The 27,873-nt window shown below is 42.9% G+C and overlaps 1 protein-coding gene across 1 annotated transcript in view; it reads left to right on the top strand.

Annotated features, from left to right (window-relative positions):
* Positions 1–27,873, top strand: part of LOC134359599 (laminin subunit beta-4-like) — a 163,439-nt gene that overhangs the window by 51,784 nt on the left and 83,782 nt on the right. The window contains exons 9-12 of the mRNA XM_063073095.1: positions 2,981–3,169; positions 8,176–8,355; positions 22,131–22,243; positions 26,509–26,588. Coding sequence (XP_062929165.1) covers positions 2,981–3,169; positions 8,176–8,355; positions 22,131–22,243; positions 26,509–26,588 — 562 coding nt within the window. The remainder of the gene's footprint in view (positions 1–2,980; positions 3,170–8,175; positions 8,356–22,130; positions 22,244–26,508; positions 26,589–27,873) is intronic.

Genomic DNA, 27,873 nt, shown 5'->3' on the forward strand with positions numbered 1-27,873 from the left:
TAAACACAGACACTAAAGATTTCTGCTTCTTGCACAGTTAGTACTTAGGACATCAAATGAATGCAAACTTAAGCATAGTTCAAGTAATCTTTTTGTTCAAGCAAGTTTGCTTTTTGCCAAACTTATTTTTTTTCAAGAACCAATGCAATCCAATAACACAAGAGGTACTTCCTTTATTATTTCAGCTTTAATGAACAACAAATCTGTCAAAATTCAGGCAATTACACTGTGAATCTGACAGTAACTGTGTTTTTTCTGCTGTGAACGGTGGTAATCAAGCAGCTGCTGTCAGTCATACCCTGCCACAGGCTGTGTCACAGACAGAATTTTTGTATATGTCAATTGTAAAAAGCTCTGGTAAAAAAGCTATTTTAAAGAAATGTACGAGCACAGGTGCACCATAAGGCTGTGTGCTTAGCCCCCTACTCTATTCACTTCATACTTACGACTGCAAGGCTAAGCACAACACTAATCCCATATTTAAATTTGCTGACAACACCACTGTCATTGACTGAGTCAAAGGCAGGGATGAATTAGAACATAGGAGGGAAATTGAAAATCTGGCTGAGAGGTGCCACAACAGCCTCTCACTCAATGTCAGCAGGACCAAGGAGCTGATTATTGAATTCAAAGGTCTATGAGGGGGATCAGAGGTGGAGAGGATCAGCAACTCTAAGTTCCTTGGTGCTATCGTTTCAGAAGGTCTACCTTGGGTTTAGCACGTAAGTGCTATTAGATTAGATCATGAGGACACTCAGTCCTCATTTATTGTCATTCAGAAATGCATGCATTAGGAAATGATACAATGTTCCTCCCGTATGATATCACAGAAACGCAGGACAGACCAAGACTAAAACTGATTTTAAAAAAGCATATAATTATAACATATAGTTACAACAGTGCAAAGCAATACCATCATTTGATAAAGAGCAGACCATGGGCACGGTAAAAAAAAGTCTCAAAGTCCCGATAACCCCATCATCTCACGCAGACGGTAGAAGGGAGAAACTCTCCCTGCCGTGAACCTCCAGCGCCGCAAACCTGCCGATGCAGCACCCTGGAAGCACCTGACCACAGCCGACTCGGAGTCCGTCCGAAAACTTCGAGCCTCCGACCAGCCCTCCAGCACCGAGCACTGAGCACCATCTCTGCCGAGTGCTTCGACCCCGAGGAAGTAGAAAGGAAATAAAGAGGAAATAGAAAAATAATCTGTTTGCTGGACATGTGAGATTCAATATCGGCATGGCTAATTTATTGATAACATTGAATTCATTATTGAGTTCTAAAAAGTATAACGTGCCAAAACGGAAGATAAAGTTCAGTTCCCTCAGCTTACATTAAGCTTGATTGGAACACTATAAGCTGCCAAAAGCAAGAGAGGATTAACGAGTTAAAGAGGATCTGATCAGTGGGAAGGAGGACACTCAATCCAACAACATGTCACTGAATAACCCTGAGAGGACTCAACCACAAAATGGTCACGCTTTCTTGTCAAATGCTTTATACAAAGAGTTGGATTAAACAGGAGGTGATGAACAAACTTGAAAAGTAAACCTGGCACTAGAAAGAGAATTTGTATGTTTAGGGCATCAAGATTGTTAGCACAATGTCAAATCCAGATGGCACCTCTCATCCAGATTTTCAATCTCCCTCCTATGTTCTGGTTCATCCCTGCCTTTGAACCACCAATTGTAAATAGAATGAAACTATTCACAAGTTTTGATGCTGCAGAATGATAAGTAGCTCCTCCTGACTGCACCATAACTCTGTAGGATCTGGTGTGTTTTCAGAGGAATAGTGGCAACCCATTCTCACTTAGTGTCGTGAATTGGGCTGCATCTGAGGAAGTTCTAGCATCAGCTGGTCACCTAATGAGAACTCAAAGCTGACCAACCAGTGTATGCTTTGGGAATGAAGAGAGACAAGGTCATCTTGTTGGCTCTATGTGATAGACCATACATTGCATGGAGCATAAAGAATGTAACCTTCAATCTGCTTTGGTACCTTGTATAAACAAGTTTAGTTCCACTCTTGGTACTGACTCTTGTTTGCAGCAAAAATTGGATCATTCTCAGCCAGAGGTAATTTAAGACTGTGTTGATAGTTTGCCATTTATAATCTCTGAATGTCCAATTGTTAAGGCCTTTTTTAGGGTTAGGACATATAGCAAATAACTTCAGCAACTAACTTCAGCCAACAACATTCAGATCTGAATATGGACTGTAGATTAAATTTAAAAGTAGCGCTGGACAATGAGTTCCTAGAGCTGTGAAAACAGCAGTAAATTGAAAAAACAGACAATGTAGATTAACATTGTCAGTAGTGTGGGTGCGAAGAAGGAGGTGTGGAAGTTATATGTAATTCAAAGGAAGCATTGTAGATACATTGAAAATATAGGATTGTCCTTTGATCTTTAGTATATAAAATGTCATGTAATGTTGGGTCAAACAGGCTTCTTCCCCTGAAAGGGTCTCAATATGCTGCCTCATCAAAGTTGCTGGTGAATGCAGCAGGCCAGGCAGCATCTCTAGGAAGAGGTACGGTCGACGTTTCAGGCTGAGACCCTTCGTCAGGCCTGCTGCATTCACTAGCAACTTTGATGTGTGTTGCTTGAATTTCCAGCATCTGCAGAATTCCTGTTGTTTCACTATGTTGCCTGTTGTGTCTCATTTGTCAAATAAAGAGACTACTTCATATCTACCAGCTGCATCTCTCCGGTGAGTTTGTTCACATTACAACGCCAATATATTCGCAACGGATGAGAGTTGGTACTTTTTTAGATGAAATGTTAAACTGAGGAGTGTCTTCTTTTGCAGATGCACAAATGGGATCTGCTATTCCAATATGTTTTTTTTTGCTAAAGCAAAATTTTAGTGCAGTTATTATATTATTATTAGATCACCAAATGTAGAAAAATACTCTGCTTCATGGTTCTCATTTTGCTTGTCACAACAGTAATTTGTTACCATTTCTGCTTCAGAATGTAACTGCAATGGACATTCAGAAAGATGTCATTTTGACACGGCTGTGTACTTGGCCAGTGGACAGGTCAGTGGTGGGGTCTGTGAGGAATGTCAGCACAGTACAATGGGTAAAAACTGTGACCAATGCAGGCCCTTCTTCTACCAGGACCCTGGGAGATCAATTTCTGATCCATATGCGTGTGTCCGTAAGTTTGCTTTAACTTTACCTTATTTGAAATCAACTTTAATTGTAAGCTGCAATGTTAAAAGTGGTTTATTAAGCAAAGTAGTTACAGTTTATATGTGTGAAGGTTAAGTAGAGCTCCTGTAAATTTGATACCAATGTATAAGAGTTTTGGCTACCATGTGCACCAAATCAGAATCTGGTTTATTATCACTCATATACTGTATGTTATGAAATTTGTTGCTTTGAGGCAGCTGTACAGTGCAATACATTTTTTAAAAACTATAAGTTTTAATACAAATTACGGACACCAGCCTCCCCAGCATCGAGGACATCTTCAAGGAGTGATGCCTCAAAAAGGCAGCATCCATCATTAAGGACCCCCATCACCCAGGACATGCCCTCTTCTCATTGCTACCATCAGGGAGGAGGTACAGGAACTTGAAGGCACACATTCAACAATTCAGGAACAGCTTTTTCCCCTCTACCATCAGATTTCTGAATGGACATTGAATCCACTGAATCCACTTCCTCACTACTTTTTTTTTGTTTTTGCACTACTTATTTAATTTAACTTCTTAAATATATGTATTATGTATATACTGACTGTAATTTATAGCTTTTATTACTGTATATCCGCATAACAACAAGTTTCACAACATATGCCAGTGATATTAAACTTGATTCTGATTCTAGTTCCAATAAGAAATATTTACTGTACTGTACAAAAGTCTTAGGCACCCGAGATTTTTTATATGGTCTCAGATGGTGTGGCTTCCCCAGAACCCTGATCTCAACATCATCAAGGCTGCCGGGGATTACCTGGAAAGCAAGACAGCCAAATTCTGCAGAAGAACTGTGGCAAGTTCTCCAGGATGCTTGGACAGCCTACCAGCTCATTTTCTTGGAAAACTGGAAGTCAGTGTACCTCAGAGAATTGATGCTGTTTTAAAGGCAAAGGGTAGTCACACAAATATTGACTTGATATCAGTTTTTTACATTTTTGATAGTTAGAAACTTTTAATTTCATTATTTTTAAAGTATCTTTGCTTTACAGAATTTTTTAATATGTGCTTAAGACCTTTGCACAGTACTATATATCCATTCCAAAATGGCATCTGGCGCATGTGTGAACATTTGTGCTCCAAGTCAGTCTGGATACTGTTTTACTCGGGGTGCCTGCATTCACAAACTAACAGCTGCAGGCATATGTAGAGCCAGCAGATTTCTTAGTGATCCAACACATAACACTGTTGTGATTCCAGTTACTATCAGTTTGGAGCAAATCAGCACTCTCTTTTAACTTTGCACCGTGAAGTATGCCACTATTCCCAACAAAGAGTTTCCCCTCCCCAGGCAGATTCAATTTAGTACTTAGTACTTAGTACTTTATCAGAGAGGGCAGTACCTCAATAGGATATGAAGGGAGTTAAAGGAGATTTCTTTCCCACAAATGCATTTTAACAATGCATCTCCCACAAATGGAAGGATAGTTACAGCAAATGTTTCCTACAGCAGTTCATCTCTGTGCCAGAGGAGAACACACATCATAGTACAATAGTCTCTGTTCTATTATTTCGTGCATTATAATTGCACATTGGTAAATTATTATTGTGTATATTATTATTCTGTACTCTATTATTAGTTAATATCATTATATTTATTACTATTGCTAAGTGTGTCCTTAAATGTTGCTGCTGTAATAAAATAATTTCCCACGGGATCAATGAAGTACTTACTATCATTATTATTATTATTATTAAAACAGATGTAACTTGCATCATCAGGCAACTTCAGAGTAGAGAATAACTTAAAAATACTCATTTAAAAAGCTGTAACTCAGTTTTTACTACATCTTACTTGAGTAATTTTCTTCAGCTCATCCCAACTCCCTTAGACAAGGTATAATCATTAACTTGCCTCTTTGTTCGTCATAGGTTGAATCAAAATGATTTGATCCCATCAAATTCTGCATATCCAAAATTGAGCTTGCTTGTATAAATACCCAAAATACTCATTTTCATTTGTTAAATGTATAAATAGTTTATTTTCTTCCAACTAGAAATCTTCAGGAAATACTGAACCTTACATCTTAGACATAGATATATCATGATTCCTGAAGAAGAAATGCTACAGATTGGCTTAGTTGTACTTACTGCAACAGAGACAAAAAATATTACTCATTTCTCACTTGTCACAGCTAAATTCTTTTAATCTTTCAAGCAGTTATTGAACGTAGTGGCAGATTAAGATATTTTTTGAGTCCTGGTCAGTTCCCTCACCCCATTGTTGTAAGATTTGTCAGTGGGTTTTGTGGGTTTGTCCACATTAAGTCAGAGGTTCCCAAAAGCAGCACAGCTACTATGAGCCAGATTGCCTCCTGAACCATAAACATTCTATAAAAGTATATTAAATAAATGAGCAAAGGAAAAGAAATCGTAGGGTTGTTTGTGAAACTTGACCATTTTGTGACACCATTCCATTTTCAGGATGTTGAAAATAACACTTCAGAAATAAAATTAGACACTCCTTTATACAGTTAATGGTACACGCCTTCTCCTTTATCTTGGAAGTTGCACACACTTCCTTTCTGTCTAGTCTCAATATCCCCTTCACTCCTTCTGGATATATTCTAAGTTCTTGGACACACATTGACTCTCACAAGAGTAAAATGTATGACGAAGCTGGAACAAGTCTGGTGATTCAAAGAATCCTGTGACTCACTGTACCTACAATAGCTCTTTAAAAAATGCATTTTGATACTGCAGTTAGTGGCAGTGAGAAAACTGTGGCCACCACTATTGTACCCAGAGTAACACAATGACAGACCTATACACGCAATTACATTATCCCAATATTACATGGTTAAAGATCTGTACATCAGTGCTAAATATGCATCTACCAGTACCCTAACTGTGTTATGGAATAGATGTCGTGTCTTGTGGCTAGAGCTAGATCCTGTCTTAGGTTCTTAAGATCAGATCTGCCCAACATGACATCTGGGTCCTTGATCCCTAAGCCTTGGCTCAGTATGGTGGTCTGGGTGCTAGATACTAGAACCACGCTGATCCCTGGGTCCAGGCCTGCCACAGGTTCGACCCAAGGACCAAACACACAGTGGGGACTTGAATCCTACATTATGAATCCTTCCACAGAACTCCCAAGGTGACCGGTTGCTCCATGTCAGGACTTTTGTCTGGTTGGTCTGAGAATTCCTGCCCACCATTTGTTTTCCTGGAAAATAGTTCTAGAGCATGGAAACTGGCTGTCAGCCCACCACGTCCACACTGACCATCAAGCACCCATCTATACTCACCCTGTTTTTTTTTATTTTTGGGTCTCCTCCACAACCACCACTCCTCCACTATTCAGCTGCCTCTCACTGAGTCGTAGAAAAAACACAGCACAGAAACAGGCCCTTTGGCCCATCTACTCTGTACTGAACCATTTAAACTGCCTACTCCCATTGACCTGCACCGGGACCATAGCCCTCCATACCCCGACCATCCATGTACCTATCCAAACTTCTCGTAAATGTTGAAATTGAGGAGGCATGCTCCACCTGCACAAGGGACCGTTTTCCACAGTAGTCAATCGACTTACCAACTGGCACATCATCTTTGTCATGTGGGAAGAAACCAAAGTACCCAGGAGCAAGTTGTGCAGTCACAGGGAGAAGATACAAACTCCACATAGAGAGCAGCAGGATGAGGATCAAAGCAAGATCTCAGAAACTGAGAGGAAGCAGAGCAAGTCTCTGTGTGCCACAGGGCCGACACAAATTCCGTCATTCCCAAAGCACAAGAATCAAAAATCTGCAGGATTGCAGCTGGTTGAACAGGATCTGGAGACAACGGGATGGTTGATGCTTTGGGCCAAGGCCCTGCAGCAGGTCTGGATGCTGATCCAATCATCGCTCTGGTAACATGGGACAGGCAGCCGTGCTTCTGTGCTGGTGACCATGGTCCTGGTTTTAAGGCCACAGTGGCAGCTCCAGCTCCTCGGGCAGCTCTGCCATGGTCCTAGAGAGAGCTGGTAAGCCAGGGCCCGCTAGCATTTGGATCCCCCCGACCTCTGACTGAAGCAAGTCTCATCAATCTTGTACAATAACCAACTGGTCAGCAGTCTAGTGGTCAGCAGTGTAGTGGTCAGCAGTGTAGTGGTTAGCAGTGTAGAGGTCTGTAGTGTAGTGGTCAGCAGTGTAGTGGTTAGCAGTGTAGTGGTTAGCAGTGTAGTGGTCAGCAGTGTAGTGGTCAGCAGTGTAGTGGACAGCAGTGTAGTGGTTAGCAGTGTAGAGGTCTGTAGTGTAGTGGTCAGCAGTGTAGTGGTCAGCAGTGTGGTGGACAGTAGTGTAGTGGACAGTAGTGTAGTGGACGGCAGTGTAGTGGTCAGCAGTGTAGTGGTTAGCAGTGTAGTGGTCAGCAGTGTAGTGGACAGCAGTGTAGTGGACGGCAGTGTAGTGGTCGGCAGTGTAGTGGACAGCAGTGTAGTGGACGGCAGTGTAGTGGTTAGCAGTGTAGTGGTCAGCAGTGTAGTGGACAGCAGTGTAGTGGTCAGCAGTGTAGTGGTCAGCAGTGTAGTGGTCAGCAGTGTAGTGGTTAGCAGTGTAGTGGACAGCAGTGTAGTGGTCGGCAGTGTAGTGGACGGCAGTGTAGTGGTCAGCAGTGTAGTGGTCAGCAGTGTAGTGGTCAGCAGTGTAGTGGCCAGCCGTGTAATGGTCAGCAGTAAGACTGGGGTTCAATTCCCACTGCTGTCTGTAAGGAGTTTGTACATGCTACACTTGACTGCGTGGGTTTCTTCCGGGTGCTCTGGTTTCCTCCCACAGTCCAGAGACGCACGGTTAGGGCTGGTGAGCTGTAGGTATGCCGGAAGTGTGGCGGCATTTGCAGGCTGCCCAGCGCAATCCTCACTGATCTGAATTGGCGCAAGCGATACATCTGACTGTATGTTTCGATGTACATGTGACAAACAAAGCTAATCTTTGTCTCTTAAAGTACGTCATTCTGGTGCATTCCCTTTGATCCACAGCCTGTAATTGTGATCCTGAAGGCTCAGTGAACAACGGGATGTGTGAAAGTCACTCAGATGCACACCTTCGTACCATTGCCGGCCGCTGTGTCTGTAAAAGAAACGTTGAAGGAAGAAGATGCGATCAGTGTCGGCCTGGGTACTTCGGCCTAAGTGCTGGTAATGCTGAAGGCTGTGAGGGTAAGTGCAGGCTAAACAGCTATCTCATCTTCTACGCTGAATTTGTTAAATATTCCTAACATTTCTGGCTAATGTTTAACATATGATGAAAGCCTTGGCTCAGGTAACATTCACTCCTCTCCAAAAGGAAGTCATGGATTCAGGTCCCAGTCTCAACCTAGGCAAGCTTGAAGGAGGTTGTGATCTGTTCAAACTTGCACAATAGTTCAAATAAGATTAGCTATTGAACTGATTTGATGTCACAAGTGGCTACAATGTAAACATGCTGTTCATTGTAAAAGGCTTAGAAATTTGACAGCACTACAACAATAGATGATTGCTGAGCCTCCTTTGGCATGGGCTGAATGCTCATGTTTTGTACTTGGCACAAGGGCACCATCTGGTAGTTCAATGAGGTCAGGTAAACATGAACCCACGGTGAAACCGGTTACACCCTTTGTATAAATAAGTAATTATGGCCCTGTAAACATAATGCCCCTCAGCAACAGTGCTTGCTGAAAAGAGACTCTCTCCCAAAAAGATCATTTCCAAAAAATGCTTTCTTGACAACCACTCAGCATGTGGGAGCAGCCTGCATCAAAACCACAGATAATTGTCCCTCTTAACATCGTGACCACTCTTCTTCCTTTCACTGTGATCTTCCCTTTGGCCCTTTATTACAAATAGCCACCCCTTTAAATTCCTATCCCCTTTTCAACTGCACCCCTCTCTCTAACCCCATTCATCAGGCACCCACTACTCCCTGATTTGTGATAATGAGGCCAGGGTTCTAATAGCAGGCCTACTGGGCCTATTCATACAGGCTCAGGAATTTCTTGGCCATGAGGCAAGAAATCTATGCAAAAATAATAGTCACGGCTGACTTAAATCTGCTTATAGATTAAGCCAGTAATGGTGTGGATGGGCAATTCATGGAATTTCACCAAGTTGTTTTGTTTTAGATCCATAGATTCAAAGTAAATTTCAAAGTTCAAAGTAAATTTATTATCAGAGAACATATATATCACCATATTCAACTCTGAAATTCATTTTCTTGCATGCATACTCATTGAGAAATTAACTAGGATCTAGTTATTTTAGAATTGGTATTATACAATGAGAAAGTTTAAATGATTTATCTTGTTATTTAGAGGCCTTCAAAGGAATAATAATATGGTAGCATTTTATATCAAGACTAGAAGTGAAATCTAACAAACAAACTATGAAGATATGTGGTGTGAGTTTCCTTGTTCCTTAGTACATCCTTGTGTCCTACCGTTTATGTAGATCCTAGTCCATTTGGTCCTCCCATTCCGGATAGGAATGTTCTTGGAGTCCCCGTCTTCCATTAGCTGCTTAATTACTTAACAGAACTCACAAATAGATATATGGGACTGCAGAACTTTAATTCGCTTGGTTGGTTGTGAGATTGCTTAACTTGGTATGCTGTAAGCATCTTTTGGAGGAATGCCGATTTAATGGAATGGAAAAGATAGCTTGATGCAGAATAAAGGATTCCCTTGAAATATATTGTTGCATGGACCGTGTAAAAGCGGAAGGACATGTTGTCATTCTTCAAAGGGATATAGATGGGTTAAGCGGTTGAGCAAATGCAGTTTAACATGGGAAAGCATGAGGTCATGCATTTCAGTAAGTGGAATCAAAAGACAGAGACAACTGTTGAGGGAGGGACAGGGGGTTCCAGTGCAAAAATCAGATGAAGCTCACAGATACGTCAAACAAATATGTAGTGGTTACTTCTGAACAAACCAAAACCACTGAGAGACTAAGTGGAAAAAGGTATGTTCGATCCTTTATTACAAAACCAGCAAAGACAAACAATCTTATAGCAATAAAAAACTAACAAAACTATATTAGTGATATAACAAACTTAGTGTTCAAATCAACGTAACTAAGCACTCTAATTAGCAATATTAGAATTAGCATTCGATATGTATTTAAGCCATCTAATAACATTACAATTAACATCCCTATTAGTGTATTTAAGCAGTCGAACTAAATTAGCTGTCAACGAAAAAAGATCATCCCATCGCTTATCCCCTCTCAGCTACACTAAACTAAACAATTAACAAAGCAAGAATATGATAACTATTCTCATTTGTTTCTTCCACGCCTCAACCCATGTGATAGATTACCATAATAAACGTACCACAAAATACAATGCAGACTGCAAATAGATATGTGACTCCTACAAAATTCTTGTTGTTCGTCCATCATCGACATCGATAGGGACCTCGACATCATTATGATGGTGTTGAGACTAGCGCGTGATTTGGATTTAAGTGAGGGAGAGTTGCGCAGCGTCAGCCTCACTCTCTCTTCCCAATTCCCATCTGGATCCAGTGGCAAGACAGAGATGAGACGGCTGGAGATGGGACTAAGTGCAGTGGATGACCAGGACGTCTTCTGTGTCTAGTCATGCTCTACACGTTCCACGAGGCTTGCAGAGACCGCCTTCTTGACTGTTGGACCTTCCATTGGTCTCGTCCACTCAATCCGCTGGAGTCTGTCTTCACATGCTGGGATAGACAACTCCCTATCTCACCGAGGGTTTGAGACCCGTCGGCTACCCTCACCTGGTTTAGCCGGCTTGTCGAAGCCGTTGCCCGGGGTGTGGCCGCTGTCGCATGCAAACAGCTAAGGGGAGCCATAGGTGAGAGTTAAGTGCCAGGTGGGGACCAAACGTGGACAAACCACCTTGAAAAGGACGCAACATTTTCCCCTACCAGAGGTGCTACCCCTCCCTGACATCCCATACACCCCCTCTTAGCTATAATACCTTTGCAATAAAGACCAACATGTGTTCACCTTCTTTTCTATCAAGTAGATAAGAAGGTGAACACATGTTGGTCTTTATTGCAAAGGTACTGGAGTTTAAGAAAAGGAAGGTTTTGTTACTGCTGTAAAGGGCATTGATAAGGCCACACATGGAATGCTGTTTAGGCTAGGCGTGAGAAGGTTAGTTCACAACAGGGGAATGGGAACCAGTGCAGAGAGACAGAGGGGTGTAAAGTGAGGGTAGAAGCAAAAAGTACTAAGGAGAAAAGTAAAAGTGGCAGGCCGACAAATCCAGGGCAAGCATTAAAAAGGGCCACTTTTCAACATAACTGTATAAGGGCTAAGAGAGTTGTAAAAGAGCGCCTGAAGGCTTTGTGTGTCAATGCAAGGAGCATTCGTAATAAGGTGGATGAATTGAAAGTGCAGATTGTTATTAATGATTATGATATAATTGGGATCACAGAGACATGGCTCCAGGGTGACCAAGGATGGGAGTTCAACGTTCAGGGATATTCAATATTCAGGAGGGATAGACATGAAGGAAGGGGAGGTGGGGTGGTGTTGCTGGTTAAAAAAGAGATTAACGCAATAGAAAGGAAGGACATAAGCCGGGAAGATGTGGAATCGATATGGGTAGAGCTGCGTAACACTAAGGGGCAGAAGACGCTGGTGGGAGTTGTGTACAGGCCACCTAACAGTAGTAGTGAGGTCGGAGATGGTATTAAACAGGAAATTAGAAATGTGTGCAATAAAGGAACAGCAGTTATAATGGGTGACTTCAATCTACATGTAGATTGGGTGAACCAAATTGGTAAAGGTGCTGAGGAAGAGGATTTCTTGGAATGTATGCAGGATGGTTTTTTGAACCAACATGTCGAGGAACCAACTAGAGAGCAGGCTATTCTGGACTGGGTTTTGAGCAATGAGGAAGGGTTAATTAGCAATCTTGTCGTGAGAGGCCCCTTGGGTAAGAGTGACCATAATATGGTGGAATTCTTCATTAAGATGGAGAGTGACATAGTTAATTCAGAAACAAAGGTTCTGAACTTAAAGAAGGGTAACTTTGAAGGTATGAGACGTGAATTAGCTAAGATAGACTGGCAAATGACACTTAAAGGATTGACGGTGGATATGCAATGGCAAGCATTTAAAGGTTGCATGGATGAACTACAACAATTGTTCATCCCAGTTTGGCAAAAGAATAAATCAAGGAAGGTAGTGCACCCGTGGCTGACAAGAGAAATTAGGGATAGTATCAATTCCAAAGAAGAAGCATACAAATTAGCCAGAGAAAGTGGCTCACCTGAGGACTGGGAGAAATTCAGAGTTCAGCAGAGGAGGACAAAGGGCTTAATTAGGAAGGGGAAAAAAGATTATGAGAGAAACCTGGCAGGGAACATAAAAACTGACTGTAAAAGCTTTTATAGATATGTAAAAAGGAAAAGACTGGTAAAGACAAATGTAGGTCCCCTACAGACAGAAGCAGGTGAATTGATTATGGGGAGCAAGGACATGGCAGACCAATTGAATAATTACTTTGGTTCTGTCTTCACTAAGGAGGACATAAATAATCTTCCAGAAATAGTAGGGGACAGAGGGTCCAGTGAGATGGAGGAACTGAGCGAAATACATGTTAGTAGGGAAGTGGTGTTAGGTAAATTGAAGGGATTGAAGGCAGATAAATCCCCAGGGCCAGATGGTCTGCATCCTAGAGTGCTTAAGGAGGTAGCCCAAGAAATAGTGGATGCATTAGTGATAATTTTTCAAAACTCGTTAGATTCTGGACTAGTTCCTGAGGATTGGAGGGTGGCTAATGTAACCCCACGTTTTAAAAAAGGAGGGAGAGAGAAACCAGGGAATTATAGGCCGGTTTAGCCTAATGTCGGTGGTGGGGAAACTGCTGGAGTCAGTTATCAAAGATGTGATAACAGCACATTTGGAAAGCGGTGAAATCATCGGACAAAGTCAGCATGGATTTGTGAAAGGAAAATCATGTCTGACGAATCTCATAGAATTTTTTGAGGATGTAACTAGTAGAGTGGATAGGGGAGAACCAGTGGATGTGGTATATTTGGATTTTCAAAAGGCTTTTGACAAGGTCCCACACAGGAGATTAGTGTGCAAACTTAAAGCACACGGTATTGGGGGTAAGGTATTGATGTGGATGGAGAATTGGTTAGCAGACAGGAAGCAAAGAGTGGGAATAAACAAACCTTTTCAGAATGGCAGGCGGTGACTAGTGGGGTACCGCAAGGCTCAGTGCTGGGACCCCAGTTGTTTACAATATATATTAATGACTTGGATGAGGGAATTAAATGCAGCATCTCCAAGTTTGCGGATGACATGAAGCTGGGTGGCAGTGTTAGCAGTGAGGAGGATGCTAAGAGGATGCAGGGTGACTTGGATAGGTTGGGTGAGTGGGCAAATTCATGGCAGATGCAATTTAATGTGGATAAATGTGAAGTTATCCACTTTGGTGGCAAAAATAGGAAAACAGATTATTATCTGAATGGTGGCCGATTAGGAAAAGGGGAGGTGCAACGAGACCTGGGTGTCATTATACACCAGTCATTGAAAGTGGGCATGCAGGTACAGCAGGCGGTGAAAAAGGCGAATGGTATGCTGGCATTTATAGCGAGAGGATTCGAGTACAGGAGCAGGGAGGTACTACTGCAGTTGTACAAGGCCTTGGTGAGACCACACCTGGAGTATTGTGTGCAGTTTTGGTCCCTTAATCTGAGGAAAGACATCCTTGCCATAGAGGGAGTACAAAGAAGGTTCACCAGATTGATTCCTGGGATGGCAGGACTTTCATATGAAGAAAGACTGGATGAACTGGGCTTGTACTCGTTGGAATTTAGAAGATTGAGTGGGGATCTGATTGAAATGTATAAAATCCTAAAGGGATTGGACAGGCTAGATGCAGGAAGATTGTTCCCGATGTTGGGGAAGTCCAGAACAAGGGGTCACAGTTTGAGGATAAAGGGGAAGCCTTTTAGGACCGAGATTAGGAAAAACTTCTTCACACAGAGAGTGGTGAATCTGTGGAATTCTCTGCCACAGGAAACAGTTGAGGCCAGTTCATTGGCTATATTTAAGAGGGAGTTAGATATGGCCCTTGTGGCTACGGGGATCAGGGGGTATGGAGGGAAGGCTGGGGCGGGGTTCTGAGTTGGATGATCAGCCATGATCATAATAAATGGCGGTGCAGGCTTGAAGGGCCGAATGGCCTATTCCTGCACCTATTTTCTATGTTTCTATGTTTTAGTCCCATACCTTAAAAAAATATTAGCATCAGAGGCAAGTTCAAATCAAGGTTCATGGGGCTAATTCCCAGTGTCCATCAAAAGAGGCTGGACAGTTTAAATCTGTATTCCTTAGAAGAAACAGGTGATCTTATTCAAACATATAATATCCTTAGGGACTTGACAGGGGTAGATGTTGAGAAGTTTGCACTGTTGGGGAGAGTCATGAACATAGCTACGAAATAAGGGGCTGAGCTTTTAAAACTGGGATCCATACACATCAATGGAATTTTCTGCCTCTGAAGCTCTCTGAATTGATTTTTTTCCAGCAACTGTTTAACTGACAGAAAGTTGCTGCCAATTTCTGGGCCACTGCCTCTGATGTCATGACTTTCTCCAGGTGCTAACATGTTTTGCAGTTTTCTTGAGGACTCTGGGGCATGCTCTTATCGCCACCTTGTGGCCACATTGAGAATCCACAATTGTCATTTTGTATTGATTATCATTTACTTTGGGATAACACGTTATATTGAGACCACTGCAGTTTCATAGAAAGAAATTAAATAAAATATCTTGTCTACTTACACACACACACACACACACACACACACACACACACACACATCTCAGCCCAAAGTTTCTTGCCAATTTGGAAACTAGAGATAGAGGTGGGAGACAGATTGCATAATAGTTTACAGATCTTGCAGGAAAGCAGTTGGTCAACAGGTGTGAGGCGCTGACTTGATGCTGTACGCAACACCAGTGGCACCATGCAAAGAGTGGTGAATCTGTGGAACACTCTGCTCGATGAAGCAGTGGAAGCTACCTCAGTAAATATATGAAGACAAGTTTGGATAGATTTTTTGCATCCCAGGGGAATTAATGTTATGGGGAAAAGGCAGGTAGGAGGAGATGAGTCCATGGTAAGATCAGCTAGGTTCGATGGACCAGATGGCCTACTCCTGCTCCTATTTCTTTTGTTCTTATGTAGCTGTCCCCTGTTTGTCGAAGGATGAGCCTCACCTTGTTGCCAAGACACATGCTATACAGTCAGACCATTCCAAATCCCCTGTCCCTGATAGAGGAGTGAAGGAAAGCATTTCTAATTATGTAATTCCATCAGCTATCTGCAAGGAATGTCCTCTCGGCCTGTGGGAGAAAGAAACGTTGGATCCTGTTGAACGGTTCAACTAGCAGCCAGTCATTTGGCTGAATCTATTGGTTTACTTATTTATTGAGATACAACGCAGAATAGGCCCTTCCAGTCATTCGAGCTGCGCCACCCAGAAATCCCCCAATCTTATCCTAGCCTAAGCGCAGGACAATTTACAATGACCAGTGAACCTACCAACCTACCAAGCACAGCTTTGGACTGTGGGAGGCAACCGCCACAGCCAGGGGAAACCAACACAGTCACGGGGAGAAAGTAGAAACACCTGATGCCTCATCACCAGAATTCTGAAGAAAGCGCCAAGGCCTGGAGGGAATGTGAAGGCTCCTTTTAGTCAGATCCTTCAGTCGCAGCTGGAATCTCCATCCCACCAGGCACTCAAGTTAGGTTAGGCCAGGAACAATATGCACAAGTGCAAAAGAGGCTGGTGGACTTCTGGGGAAATAGGAGGCAGCAGTCCTGAGACTTCCAATCGCAGAGGGCAGTCCAGTCATTGGTGTGCGTGTGCAGGGGTGCTTCCCCTGTACATTGGGGACCTGGGGTGGAAGGTATTGCATCGGTGTGTCCCATACAACAGATTCCTGAGTGGGTTCACTGACACCCCATCTACCTGTCCATTCTGCGGGCGGGAGGATTCGGTGTACCGTGCCTACACGGAATGTGAGAGGTTGCAGCCACTCTTTGACGTTCTCAGAGAGCTGCTGCCGAGGTTCTGGCTGCTCTTTCGTCCCGCACTCCTCAGCTGTGGGCACCCAGTTTGGGAGGGGTGGGGCGAGAGGAGGATCTCCTGGTGGGCTTTGTCCTGGGCCTGGTCAAGATGGCCATCCACAGATCTCGGTGGCGGAAGGTGGAGGGCGCTGCCTGGGCAAACTGCCTGCCCCTTTCCCAAGGATACGTCCGTGCCCGACTGTCCTTGGAGAGGAAGCACGCAGTCGCGACGAGCACTTTGGGGAATTTCTGTGAGTGGTAGTCCCCCCACAGTATAGACTGTTTTATGGATGGTAGTAACCATATTGTAATTTGAGTGTAGCCACTGTCTTGTAAATATTGATTATTTTGTATCTATGTATTGTAAATAAACTTTTATAGTTTTGATTTACAGCGAGACATATAGCTGTAATGGAAAACGTACTTGCACTACTTACACTCCCCACTAGGTGGCTACGGAACAGGTGAGACTGTCATCTGAATCCTTTTGAGGTCTGTGTTTACCGTGAAGGTCAGAAATGGGTGTCAAGTATCATCCCAAGAAGGGACATAACAAAGAACTCTTGTGTTCTGAGGGCTCTTTCCAGGGACGGACACGAAGACCGGCATCAACTGGTGCTGAAAAGGCCACAGCTCAGGGAAGGATTCAGTTTGGTCTGCCTAATACTAGGGACTGATCCTCCTGTGTAATGCATTGTCTATAACCCAACACTGTACCCTGTCATATCTGATAGCTCAAGGGCTGCATGTTGCTGGGCTCTGGAGTCAATGCTGAAGCTTTGTGCAAGCTCTGCAACGTGTCTGTTAATAAGGTCCACAGTTCAAGATCCTCTCTCCAATGGACACCAAAGAATAGGGTCCCGTGTAATAAATCTCTCCAACATACAGTTCTGTACAGAAGTGTTAGGTGCCTTCGATTCTTAAAATGGTTTCAAATGGTATGGCCTCCATAGAGCCCTGATCTCAATATCATCAAGGCTGTCTGGGATGACCTGGAGAAGCAAGCAAGTCATGCGAATATCTGCAGAAGAACTGTGGCAAGTTCTCCAAGATGCTAGGAACAACCTACCAGCCAATTTTCTTATAAAACTGAATGACAGAGTCCCTAAGAGAAATAATGCAGTTTTAAAGGCAAAGGGTGGTCACACCAAGCATTGACTTGATTTAGTTTTTTTATTGTTTACTGCTCTTTATAGTATCTTTTTATATTTAAAAGCTATTCATTCCATTATTTTTGAAAGCATCTTCGCTTTACAGATTTTTTTGCATGTGCCTAAGACTATTGCTTAGTTCTGTATTGTTGAAGAAAAGTTTGAGAAGGAAAACTTGATGACTGTATGACATCATCTAACTATTGTAAACAAAAGTATCATCAACAATGGACCATAAGATAAAGGAGCAGAAGTCGGCCATTTGGCCCATCAAGTCTGCTCCGCCATTCAATCATGGGCTGATCCAATTCTTTCAGTCATCCCCACTTCCCCTGCCTTCTCCCCGTACCCTTTGATGCCCTTGCTAATCAAGAACCTATCTATCTCTGCCTTAAATACACCAAATTACTTGGCCTCCACAGCAGTTCTGTGGCAACAAATTCCACAGATTTACCGCCTTCTGAATGAAGTAATTTTTCTGCATCTCTGTTCTAAATGGATGTCCTTCAGTCCTGAAGTCATGCCCTCTTGTCCTAGACTCCCCTACCATTGGCAATAACTTTGCCATACCTAATCTGTTCAGGCCATTTAACATTTGAAATATCTCTATGAGATTCCCCCTCATTCTCCTGAAGTCCAGGGAATACAGCCCAAGAGCTGCCAGACGTTCCTCATACAGTAACCTTTTCATTCCTGGAATCATTCTCATGAATCTTCTCTGAACCCTCTCCAATGTCAGTATATCCTTTCTAAAATAAGGAGTCCAAAACTGCAGACAATACTCCAAGTGTGGTCTCACAAATGCCTTATAGAGCCTCAACATCACATCCCTGCTCTTATATTCTATACTTCTAGAAATGAATGCCGACATTGCATTCACCTTCTTCACAACCAACTCAACCTGGAGGCTAATATTTAAGGTATCTTGCACAAGGACTCCGAAGTCCTTTTGCATCTCTGCATTTTGAATTCTCTCCCCATCTAAATAATAGTCTGCCCGTTTATTTCTTCCACCAAAGTGCATGACCATACACTTTCCAACATTGTATTTCATTTGCCATTTCTTTGCCCATTCCCCTAAACTATCTAAGTCTCTCTGCAAGCTGTCTGTTTCTTCAACACTACCCGCTCCTCCATCTATCTTTATATCATCAGCAAAATTAGCCACAAATCCACTAAACCCATAGTCCAAATTATTGACATTCATTGTAAAAAGCAGCGGTCCCAAAACCGACCCCTGTGGTACTTAACCGGCAGCCTGCCAGAATAGGATCCCTTTATTCCCACTCTCTATTTTCTGCCAATCAGCCAATGCTCCACCCAAGCTAGTAACTTCCCTGTAATTCCATAGGCTCTTATCTTGCTAAGCAGCCTCATGTGCGGCACTTTGTCAAAGGCCTTCTGAAAAAAGTACACCACATGTTCTGCATCTCCTTTGTCTATCCTGCTTGTAATTTCTTCAGAAAATCGCAGTAGGTTTGTCAGGCAGGATTTTCCTTTCAGGAAACTATACTGGCTTTGGCCAGGTACTTCAGGTACTCCATAATCTCATCCCTAACAATCGATTCCAACAACTTCCCAACCACTGATGTCAGACTAACAGGTCTGTAGTTTCCTTTCTGCTGCCTCCGACCCTTCTGTTAACATTTGCAATTTTCCAGTCTTCCAGTACAATGCCAGAATCTATCGATTCTTGTAAGATGATTGTTAATGCCTCTGCAATTTCTCCAGCTACTTCCTTCAGAACCTGAGGGTGCATTCCATCAGGTCCAGGAGATTTATCCATTAAGCCACCTGAGCTCCTTCTCAGTCGTAATTTTCACTGCACACACTTCACTTCTCTGGCACTCTTGAATGTCTGGTATACTGAAGATGTCTTCCATTGTGAAGGCTGATGCAAAATATGCATTCAATTCCTCTGCCATCTCCGCATCTCCCATTACAATATCTCCAGCATCATTTTCTATTGGTCCTATATCTACCCTCAACTCTCTTTTACCCTTTATATACTTAAAAAAGATTTTAGTATCTTCTTTGATATTATTTGCTATCTTCCTTTCATAATTCATCTTTTCCTTCCTAATGACCTTACTTTCCTTCAGGAAGTTTTTAGAAGCTTCCCAATCCTCTATCTTCCCACCAGCTTTTACTTCCTTGTATGCCCTCTCTTTTGCTTTTACTTTGGCTCTGACTTGACTTGTCAGCCACGATAGTGTGCTTCTTACATTCGAAAATTTCTTCATATTTGGAATATATCTGCTTGCACTTCCCTCATTTTTTGCAGAAACTCCAGCCATTGTTGCTGTGCTGTCCTTCCTGCTAGTGTCCCTTTCCAGTCAACTTTGACCAGTTCCCCTCTCATACCATTGTAATTTCCTTTATTCCACTGAAATACCGACACATTGGATTTTAGTTTCTCCTCCTCAAATTTCAAAGTGAACTCAATCTATTTTGATCACTGTTTCCTAAGGATTCCTTAACCTTAAGCTCTCTTATCACCTCCGGATCATTGCACAACACCCAATCCAGCACAGCCAATCCCCTAGTGAGCTCAACAACAAGCTGTTCTAAAAAGCCATCCCTTAGACATTCTACAAATTCTCTCTCTTGAGGTCCAGTACTGGCCTGGTTTTCCCAATCCACTTTCATGTTAAAATCCCCAACGATTATCATGACATTGCCCTTCTGACACGCCTTTTCTATCTCCTGCTGTAATTTGTAATCCACATCCCGGCTGCTGTTTGGAGGCCTGTATGCAACTGCTATTAGGGTCCTTTTACCCTTGCCATTTCTTAACTCAACCCATAGAAACTCTACACCTTCCAATCCTATGTCATCCCTTTCTGATGATTTAATATTATTTCTTATACACGGGACCACACCAACTCCTCTGCCTACTAACCTATCTTTCCGAAACACCGTATATCCTTGGATGTTCAGTTCCCAATGGCAGCCATCCTTTACCCAAGTTTCAGAGATGGCCACAACGTCATACTTGCCAATCTGTAACTGAATTTCAAGATCGTCCATTTTATTTCTTATGCTGCGTGTATTCAAATATAACACTTTCAGTCCAGTATTTGTTGTTTTCTGTTTTAACTGCACCATGCCTCTGTTGCCCTGTAAGTCATCCCACTGGCTGTGATTATACCTCATCTCCTGCCTGTCATTTCTATCATCTCTGTTGCACATTATCTTTGATTTATTTCTGTTTTCCCCTTCCTAAGCCCCATCACTCTGGTTCCCATTCCCCCTGCCAAATTAGTTTAATCCCTCCCTAACAGTGCTATTAAACCTGCCTGCTAGGATATTGGACCCTTTGGATTCAGGTGTAACCTGTCCTTTTTGTACAGGTTGTACCTCCCCCAGAAGAGGCCCCAATAGTCCAGGAATCTGAAGCCCTGCCCCCTACACTAGTCCTTCAGCCATGCATCATGCTATTCTTGTGCTTGTTAGCACACGGCACAGGCAGCAATCCTGAGACTACTACCCTGGAGGTCCTGCTTTTCAGCTTCCTACCCAACTTCCTGAATTCTTTCTTTAGGACCTCCTCCCTTTTTCTACCTATGTCATTGGTACCAAAGTGTACCAAGATTTCTGGCTGTTCACCCTCTCCCTTGAGAATACTTTGCACCTGATCCAAGACATCCCATAACCTGGCACCTGGGAGGCAACACTCCATGCGGGTATCTCAATCAGGCTGATAGAACCTCCTGTCTGCAGTGCAGTGATCATCCAATATTGTGTTATTGCAGGCACAATGAAAGAAACCTCTTATAGGGGGAAAAAAATCCTGTATCATCTTTACTGCGCTTTGGGGTTGCAATTTGGTGGAGTTGTGTGATGCACATGGCGTGTCTGGGGCAGTGGGATCAAGCCAATGGCATTTAAAGAAGCTACTACGTTGTTTAAGGCACATCGCAGGAGATGTCCTGTTATTCTTCTGGTGAAGTCGGGGAGAGGTGGTGGAAAATCAGCAGTCAGCCTCTTCTAGATATCTCTCACAGGAATACTCCCCTCCCCCAAACTCCAACTGTTGGTCAATTTCCTGCAGGATCGAGTTTTCCCATCCTCTTTCTAACAAGCGAGTGCATTGCAGTAGGAAGACCAGCATTCACTCGCCACCAAAGCACAAGCCTCGAAATGGCACGAGCCCTGCACCAGTCGCAAGCTCTTGTGAAACTGTTATAAATGAGAGGAAACGGAGCTGCTGGAAAGGGGCAGATGAGCGAGGGTCACTTGAGGTGGGCGCACGGTAGCATAGCAGTTAGCGTGATGCTTTACGGCTCCAGCGACCGGAAGATCGGGATTCAATTCCCACCGACGTCTGTAAAGAGCAGTACTGTACGTTCTTCCTGTGACCACAGAGGGTTTCCTCCAGGTGCTCTGGATCATTGCACATTCCAGATGATGTACTTACAGGCTCAGGTTAGTAAATTGTGGGCATGCTATGTTGGCGCAGGAAAAATGGCGAAATTTGTGGCCTGCACCCAGCACATCTTCGAGCTCATTGACACAAATAACACATATCACTGTATGTTTTGATGTTTTCAATATACATGTGACAAATAAAGCCAATCTTTAAAATCTTCATGTGATAGTCATATCAAGAATATTAACTGAGAACTAACTGCAGACTCAGTAAATTCTATGTTTTTGAGAACTTTGATGTAAATGGGCCATTAGAGATTAACAGGAAGGGGATTTTGAATGTGTTTTCAGATTGTCGGTGTGACACACGAGGCAGTGTATCATCAGAATCACCCTGCGACCCAGTCACCGGAGAGTGCCAATGTCTCCGAACTGTCACCGGAAGGAATTGTGAACAGTGTCAGGTATGTTAAACTGCAACCTTTAACCTTAACAAATGCCTCCAAACATTCATTGTTATAATGTGACTGAAACCTTCAGAATTTATTCTTATATTCTTTAATGTTTGCCATATAACCTTTTATGTCACCAAATGCCTCCAAACATTGATTGTCTTACTATAAGGAAAGCCTTGCAAGCCAATCCGATACCCAGTATGCCAATATGACAGCAGTTCAGGTAATGGAAATTCACACAAGGAATTCACAAATCACTGCAACAAAATCTGTGATGCAGAATGAAAATTCATTCTTATAGAACTTATACAAGAAAAAAAAACTAAATAAAGATAAAATGTGAGAGGAGCTGAATGAGAATCAGGTTTAATATCACCGGCATATGTCATGAAATTTGTTAACTTTGTGGCAGCAGCGCACTGCAATATATAATAATACAGGGAAAAAGACTGGGAATTACAGTAAGTATGTGTGTGTGTGTGTGTGTGTGTGTGTGTGTGTGTGTGTGTTTGTTTGTTTGTTCATTTATTCATTCATTTATTTATTTATTTACTTAAGTATTTTTTATATATATTCATCCATCATCAGGTGCCATGCCCAGTTTGAGCTTTGACTGCCATGGCCCACACGTTCCTGTTTCGTGTCAAGTGGATCAATTCATTGGTATTCATTTCCAGTTCTCTGGCTGCTGTCTCCATCATCATTTGTATTTGTCTTCCTTCTGCTTTCTTCCCTTCAATCTTTCCCATAATTACCATGCATTCTAACTCCTCTTTCCTAATCACATGTCTAATGAAGTTACATTGCCTTTTCATGATCTCATACATTATTTCTCTTTTCATGTTTGCTCTGTTCATGACATCCTCGTTAGATATTCGTTTCATCTATGACATTTTTTGCATCCTCCTCAAAAACCACATCTCTGCTGCTTCAACTCGTTTCCTCATTCCAACATTCTTTGTCCAACATTCTGTTATATATATTATAATACTTAAATAAATGGTTCAAAAAATAGAGATTTTAAAGAAGTATTAAGTCCTGATGAAGGGTCTCAGCCCGAACCGTTGACTGTTTACTCTTTTCCATGGATGCTGCCTGGCCTGCTGAGTTCCTCCAGCATTGCGTGTGTGTTGCTCGGATTTCTCATCTTCGTGAGGTAGTATTCATAGGTTTCAAAGTCCATTCAGAAATCTGATGGCAGAGGGAAAAAAGCTGTTCCCGAATTGTTGAGTGTGTGCCTTCAGGCTTCTGTACATCCTTCCTGAAAATGGCAATGAGAACCAGGCATGACCTGTGTGATGGGGTCCTTAATGATGGATGCCACTTTTTTGAGGCATCGCTCTTTGAAGGTGTCCTGGATACTACGGAGCCTAGTGCCCATGATGGAGCTGGCTAAGTTTAAAACCCTCTGAAGCTTACTTCAATCTTTTGCAGTAGTTCCCCACCCTTTCCCCTCTACCAGACCAGATGGTGATGCAGCAACACATTTTGTCAATTTTGCAAAGGGTTCACATTGGAGGAAAACCTGGTACAGACACTTTTCTCTGGGCACACAACCTATCGGTAATCCAAGTGTGTGCTGTACCGCCACAGAGCGAAACTCGGCTACACTCCTACTACCAGTGCATAGGCAGAGACTAAAGATCGCAGCACCAGTAGTGAGGACCTAGAAGGTATGGTCGAGCGAGATGGAGCAGCACTTGCAGGACTGCTTGGAGCTGGCGGACTGGACAATATTCAAGGATTCATCTTTGAGCTGACACCAACTTCATCAAAACCTGTGTGGGTGCGTGTGTGCCTACGAGAACATACCAGACCTACCCAAATCAAAAGCCATGGATGAACAAGGAGATTCATAGTCTGCTGAGGGCTAGATCTGTTGAATTCAAGACCGGTGATCCAAAGCAATACAAGAAGTCCAGGTACAACCTATGGAAGGCTATCTTAAGAGGGAAAAAAACAATTCCAGTTGAGTTTAGAGATGGAACCAGATGCACATCAGCTCTGGCAGGGTTTGCAGACTATTTCTTCCTACGAAGCGAAATCTAACACCATGAATGGCTGTGATGCTTCAATCCCGGATGAGCTCAATATCTTTTGTGCATGCTTTGTAAAGGAGAATGAAACTACATCTGTGCATATCCCTGCAGCATCCAGTGACCCTGTGATCTCTTCCTCAGAGGCTGACGTCAGAACGTCTTACAAGCGGGTGAACGCTTGCAAGGCGTCAGGCCCTGATGGTGTACCTGCTAGGGCTCTGAAAACCTGTGACAACCAACTGACAGGAGCGTTCAAAGACATAGTCAGTCTCACACTGCTGTAATCAGAAGTTCCCACCTTCTTCTAAAGGGCAACTCTCATGCCAGTGCCTGGGAAGAGCAGGGTGAGCTGTCTCAGTGACTAGCACCCAATGGCACTCACATCTACTGTGATGAAGTGCCCTGAGAGGTTGGTCACGACTGGAACCAACTCCTGCCTAAGCAAGGACCTGAACCCGCAGCAATTTGTCTATTGCCACAATAGGTCGACAGCAGATGCAATCTCACTGGCTCTCCACCTGTCGTTGGACCACCTGGACAATAGCAATACATACGTCAGGATGCTGTTTATTGATTACAGCTCAGTGTTCAACAAAATCATACCCTCAGTTCTAACTGAAAAGTTCCAAGGCCTGGGCCTCTGCAACTCAATTCACTGACTTCCTCACTGGGAGATCACAGTCAGTGCAGATTGGAGATAACACTTCCTCCTCACTGACAAATGACATTGGCACAACTCAACGATATGTGCTTGGCTCACTGCTCTACACCCTCTAAACTCATGACTGCGTGGCTAGGGATAGCTCAAACAGCATCTATAAATTTGCCAGGGGTGAGCAGGGCTGGTGGTGGTGATAGTGGTATCACAGCAACAAACTTGCACTGAACATCAGTAAGACGAAGGAACTGGGAAGTGAAAATCAAGGGAACACACCTCAGTCCTCACTGAGGGATCAGAAGTAGAAAGGGTGAGCAATTCCAAATTTCTGGGTGTCAGCATATCCTGGGCCTAACATATTGATGGAATTACAAAGCAGGCACAACAGCACTATGTTTCTTTAGGAGTTTGAGGAGGATTGGGATGTCACCAAAGACACTCGCAAATTTCTACAACATACCGTGGAGGAAATTCTAATGGGTTGCATCACCATCTGGTATGGGGATCGGAAAAGGCTGCAAGAAGTTGTAAACTTCGCCAGCTTCATCATGGGCACTAGCTGCAAGCATCCAGAACACCTGCCATAGGGTCTCGGCCTGAAACGTCGACTGTACTCTTTTGCATAGATGCTGCCTGGCCTGCTGAGTTCGGCCAGCATTTTGTGTGTGTTGCTTGGATTTCCAGCATCTGCATGTTTTCTCTCATGTGTGCCTTCAAAAGATGATGTCTCAGAAAGGTGGCATCCATCACTAAGGAACCTCATCACTCAGGACATGTCCTCTTCTCATTGCTACCATCAAAGGGAATATACAGGAGCCTGAAGACACACATTCAATGTTTCAGGAACAGTTTCTTCCCCTCTGCCATCAGATTTCTGAATGAACAATGATCCCATGAACTCTACCTCAGTATTTTCCCTCGGTTTTTGTACTACATATTTATTTTATTTTTATATACAGTATACAAAACTTACTGTAATTTATAGTTTTTATTACTATATATCTCAATGTACTGCTGCCACAGAATAACAAATTTCATGACATATGTTGGTGATATTAAACCTGATTCTGATTCTGAAGATCACGAGAGCTGAATGAGATCATGCACTTGTAGCAGAAAACAGTTGGTTATAAAGCGGCTTTTATGAGTAACTGGAAACAGTTCAGCTCCTGATCTCACTGTCAGGGACTAAGTGGGAAAGGACATTCCAGGGCTTGACAAGAAACCTTGGCTGGGTTCCCTGGTGTCAACTGTCTACATGAAGGGTGTGAGTTGATGGGCAAGATCTTCAATTAGTTCCAGTGGCCTTAGGCAAGAGTGAGAAAAGAAAGAAGAAGTAACAGCCCTTCTGTTTTATCTCTATGCAGTAACGTCGCTTGATACACAAGCAGATGTTGGGTGTCAGATGAGAGTAGAATTAGGCTCAGCCGTTAGACCTCAGTGTCACATAACCTTTCATTTCATACAACCTTGCTTCACAATAAAGGATGGCCAAGATATCAGGCTTACATGAGACATTGTATCATATTATCTTGTGAACTTTTATTCAAAACTTCTGATGCTGTGTTTTGTTATAGCCGAACTACTGGGGACCTGGCAGTAGTGTCTATGGCTGTTCCCCCTGTGACTGTGACATTGGAGGGGCCTATGACAATATGTAAGTCTAATTCTCAGCAATGCTTCTGGTCAAGCCATTCCAAATATAGTCTCTTCAGTCTAAACTAGTGAATTGATTAGAAGTACCCAGTATGTAAAAGGAAAATCACATCCAACTAACAAGTTGTTTGATGGAGTAGCAGAGAGGAGTGATGAGAGATATGCAGTTATGCAGTTCGTGTAAACATCCAAAAGACACTTGATAAGGTGCCAGATAACAGGCATGTCATCTAGATGGAACCCCATGAAATCAAGTGAGGCACAGCTGCGTGGATGAAACATTGGCAAGGTTACAGGAAAGGGAGAGCTGGAGTGACAGGAACGAAAGTGGACAAAATAGATCCCTGGTGGTCAGGATCACTGAACAGTAAAGCCTTGGACTTAGATCTACAGGCAACATGTTCCATACAGGCTGATGATATAAAAGTTGGAAGCATAAAGAGGAGGACAGTAACAGATTGCAAGGAAGTGTGGACAGGCTGCTAGGATGGGTGTTGGGGTTTGGGTAGCAGATGAAACCTAATGCAAAAAATACTTGATATTACATTTGGATAGAAAGAATTTGAACAGGGCAATATAAACTTGGGGACACAATTCTAAAAGGGAGATCCAGGGATATATGCATGGTTTCTTGGAAATCTATTTATTTATTGAGATACAGCACAGAATAGGCCCATCGAGCCACGCCACCCAGCAACCCTTGATTTAATCCAAGCCTAATCACAGGACAATTTACAATGACCAATTAACCTACCAACTGGTAGATCTTCAGACAGTGGGAGGAAACCTACATAGTCATGGGGAAAACATGCAAACTCTTTGCAGTGTGTGGCTCTACCAAAGGAGGTGTAAGGGCAAAATGTAGCACCTGCTTAGCCCGCCCTCCCCCCAAATCAGGGTCACATGAAGCCATAGGAGCAGGTCATATGAGTAGCTGGTGCATATCATAAATCCTGGTTACACGACCACTGACACCAGGCAATCTCTGAAGAGTATTGGTTTTGGATGGGGGTCACTCGTCTTGTAAAGACACTGCCCAGAAGAAGACAATGGCAAACCATTCCTGTAGAAAAATTTGCCAACAACAATCATGGTCAAGACCACGATTGCCCACGACACGACACATAATGAATGAAGTTATGTTTATTTAACTCGAATCCACCCTTTTCAGAAATTCCGATTTACTTGTCTGCTGTGACTATAATGAAGATAATTGTACTGAATTTAATGTAGTAGACATTTAACAGAACAGTGAAAGCAGCTGAATGGTATAATATTACTCAACA

The sequence above is a fragment of the Mobula hypostoma genome, chromosome 20 (genome assembly GCF_963921235.1).
Source record: "Mobula hypostoma chromosome 20, sMobHyp1.1, whole genome shotgun sequence".
Taxonomy (NCBI): domain Eukaryota; kingdom Metazoa; phylum Chordata; class Chondrichthyes; order Myliobatiformes; family Myliobatidae; genus Mobula; species Mobula hypostoma.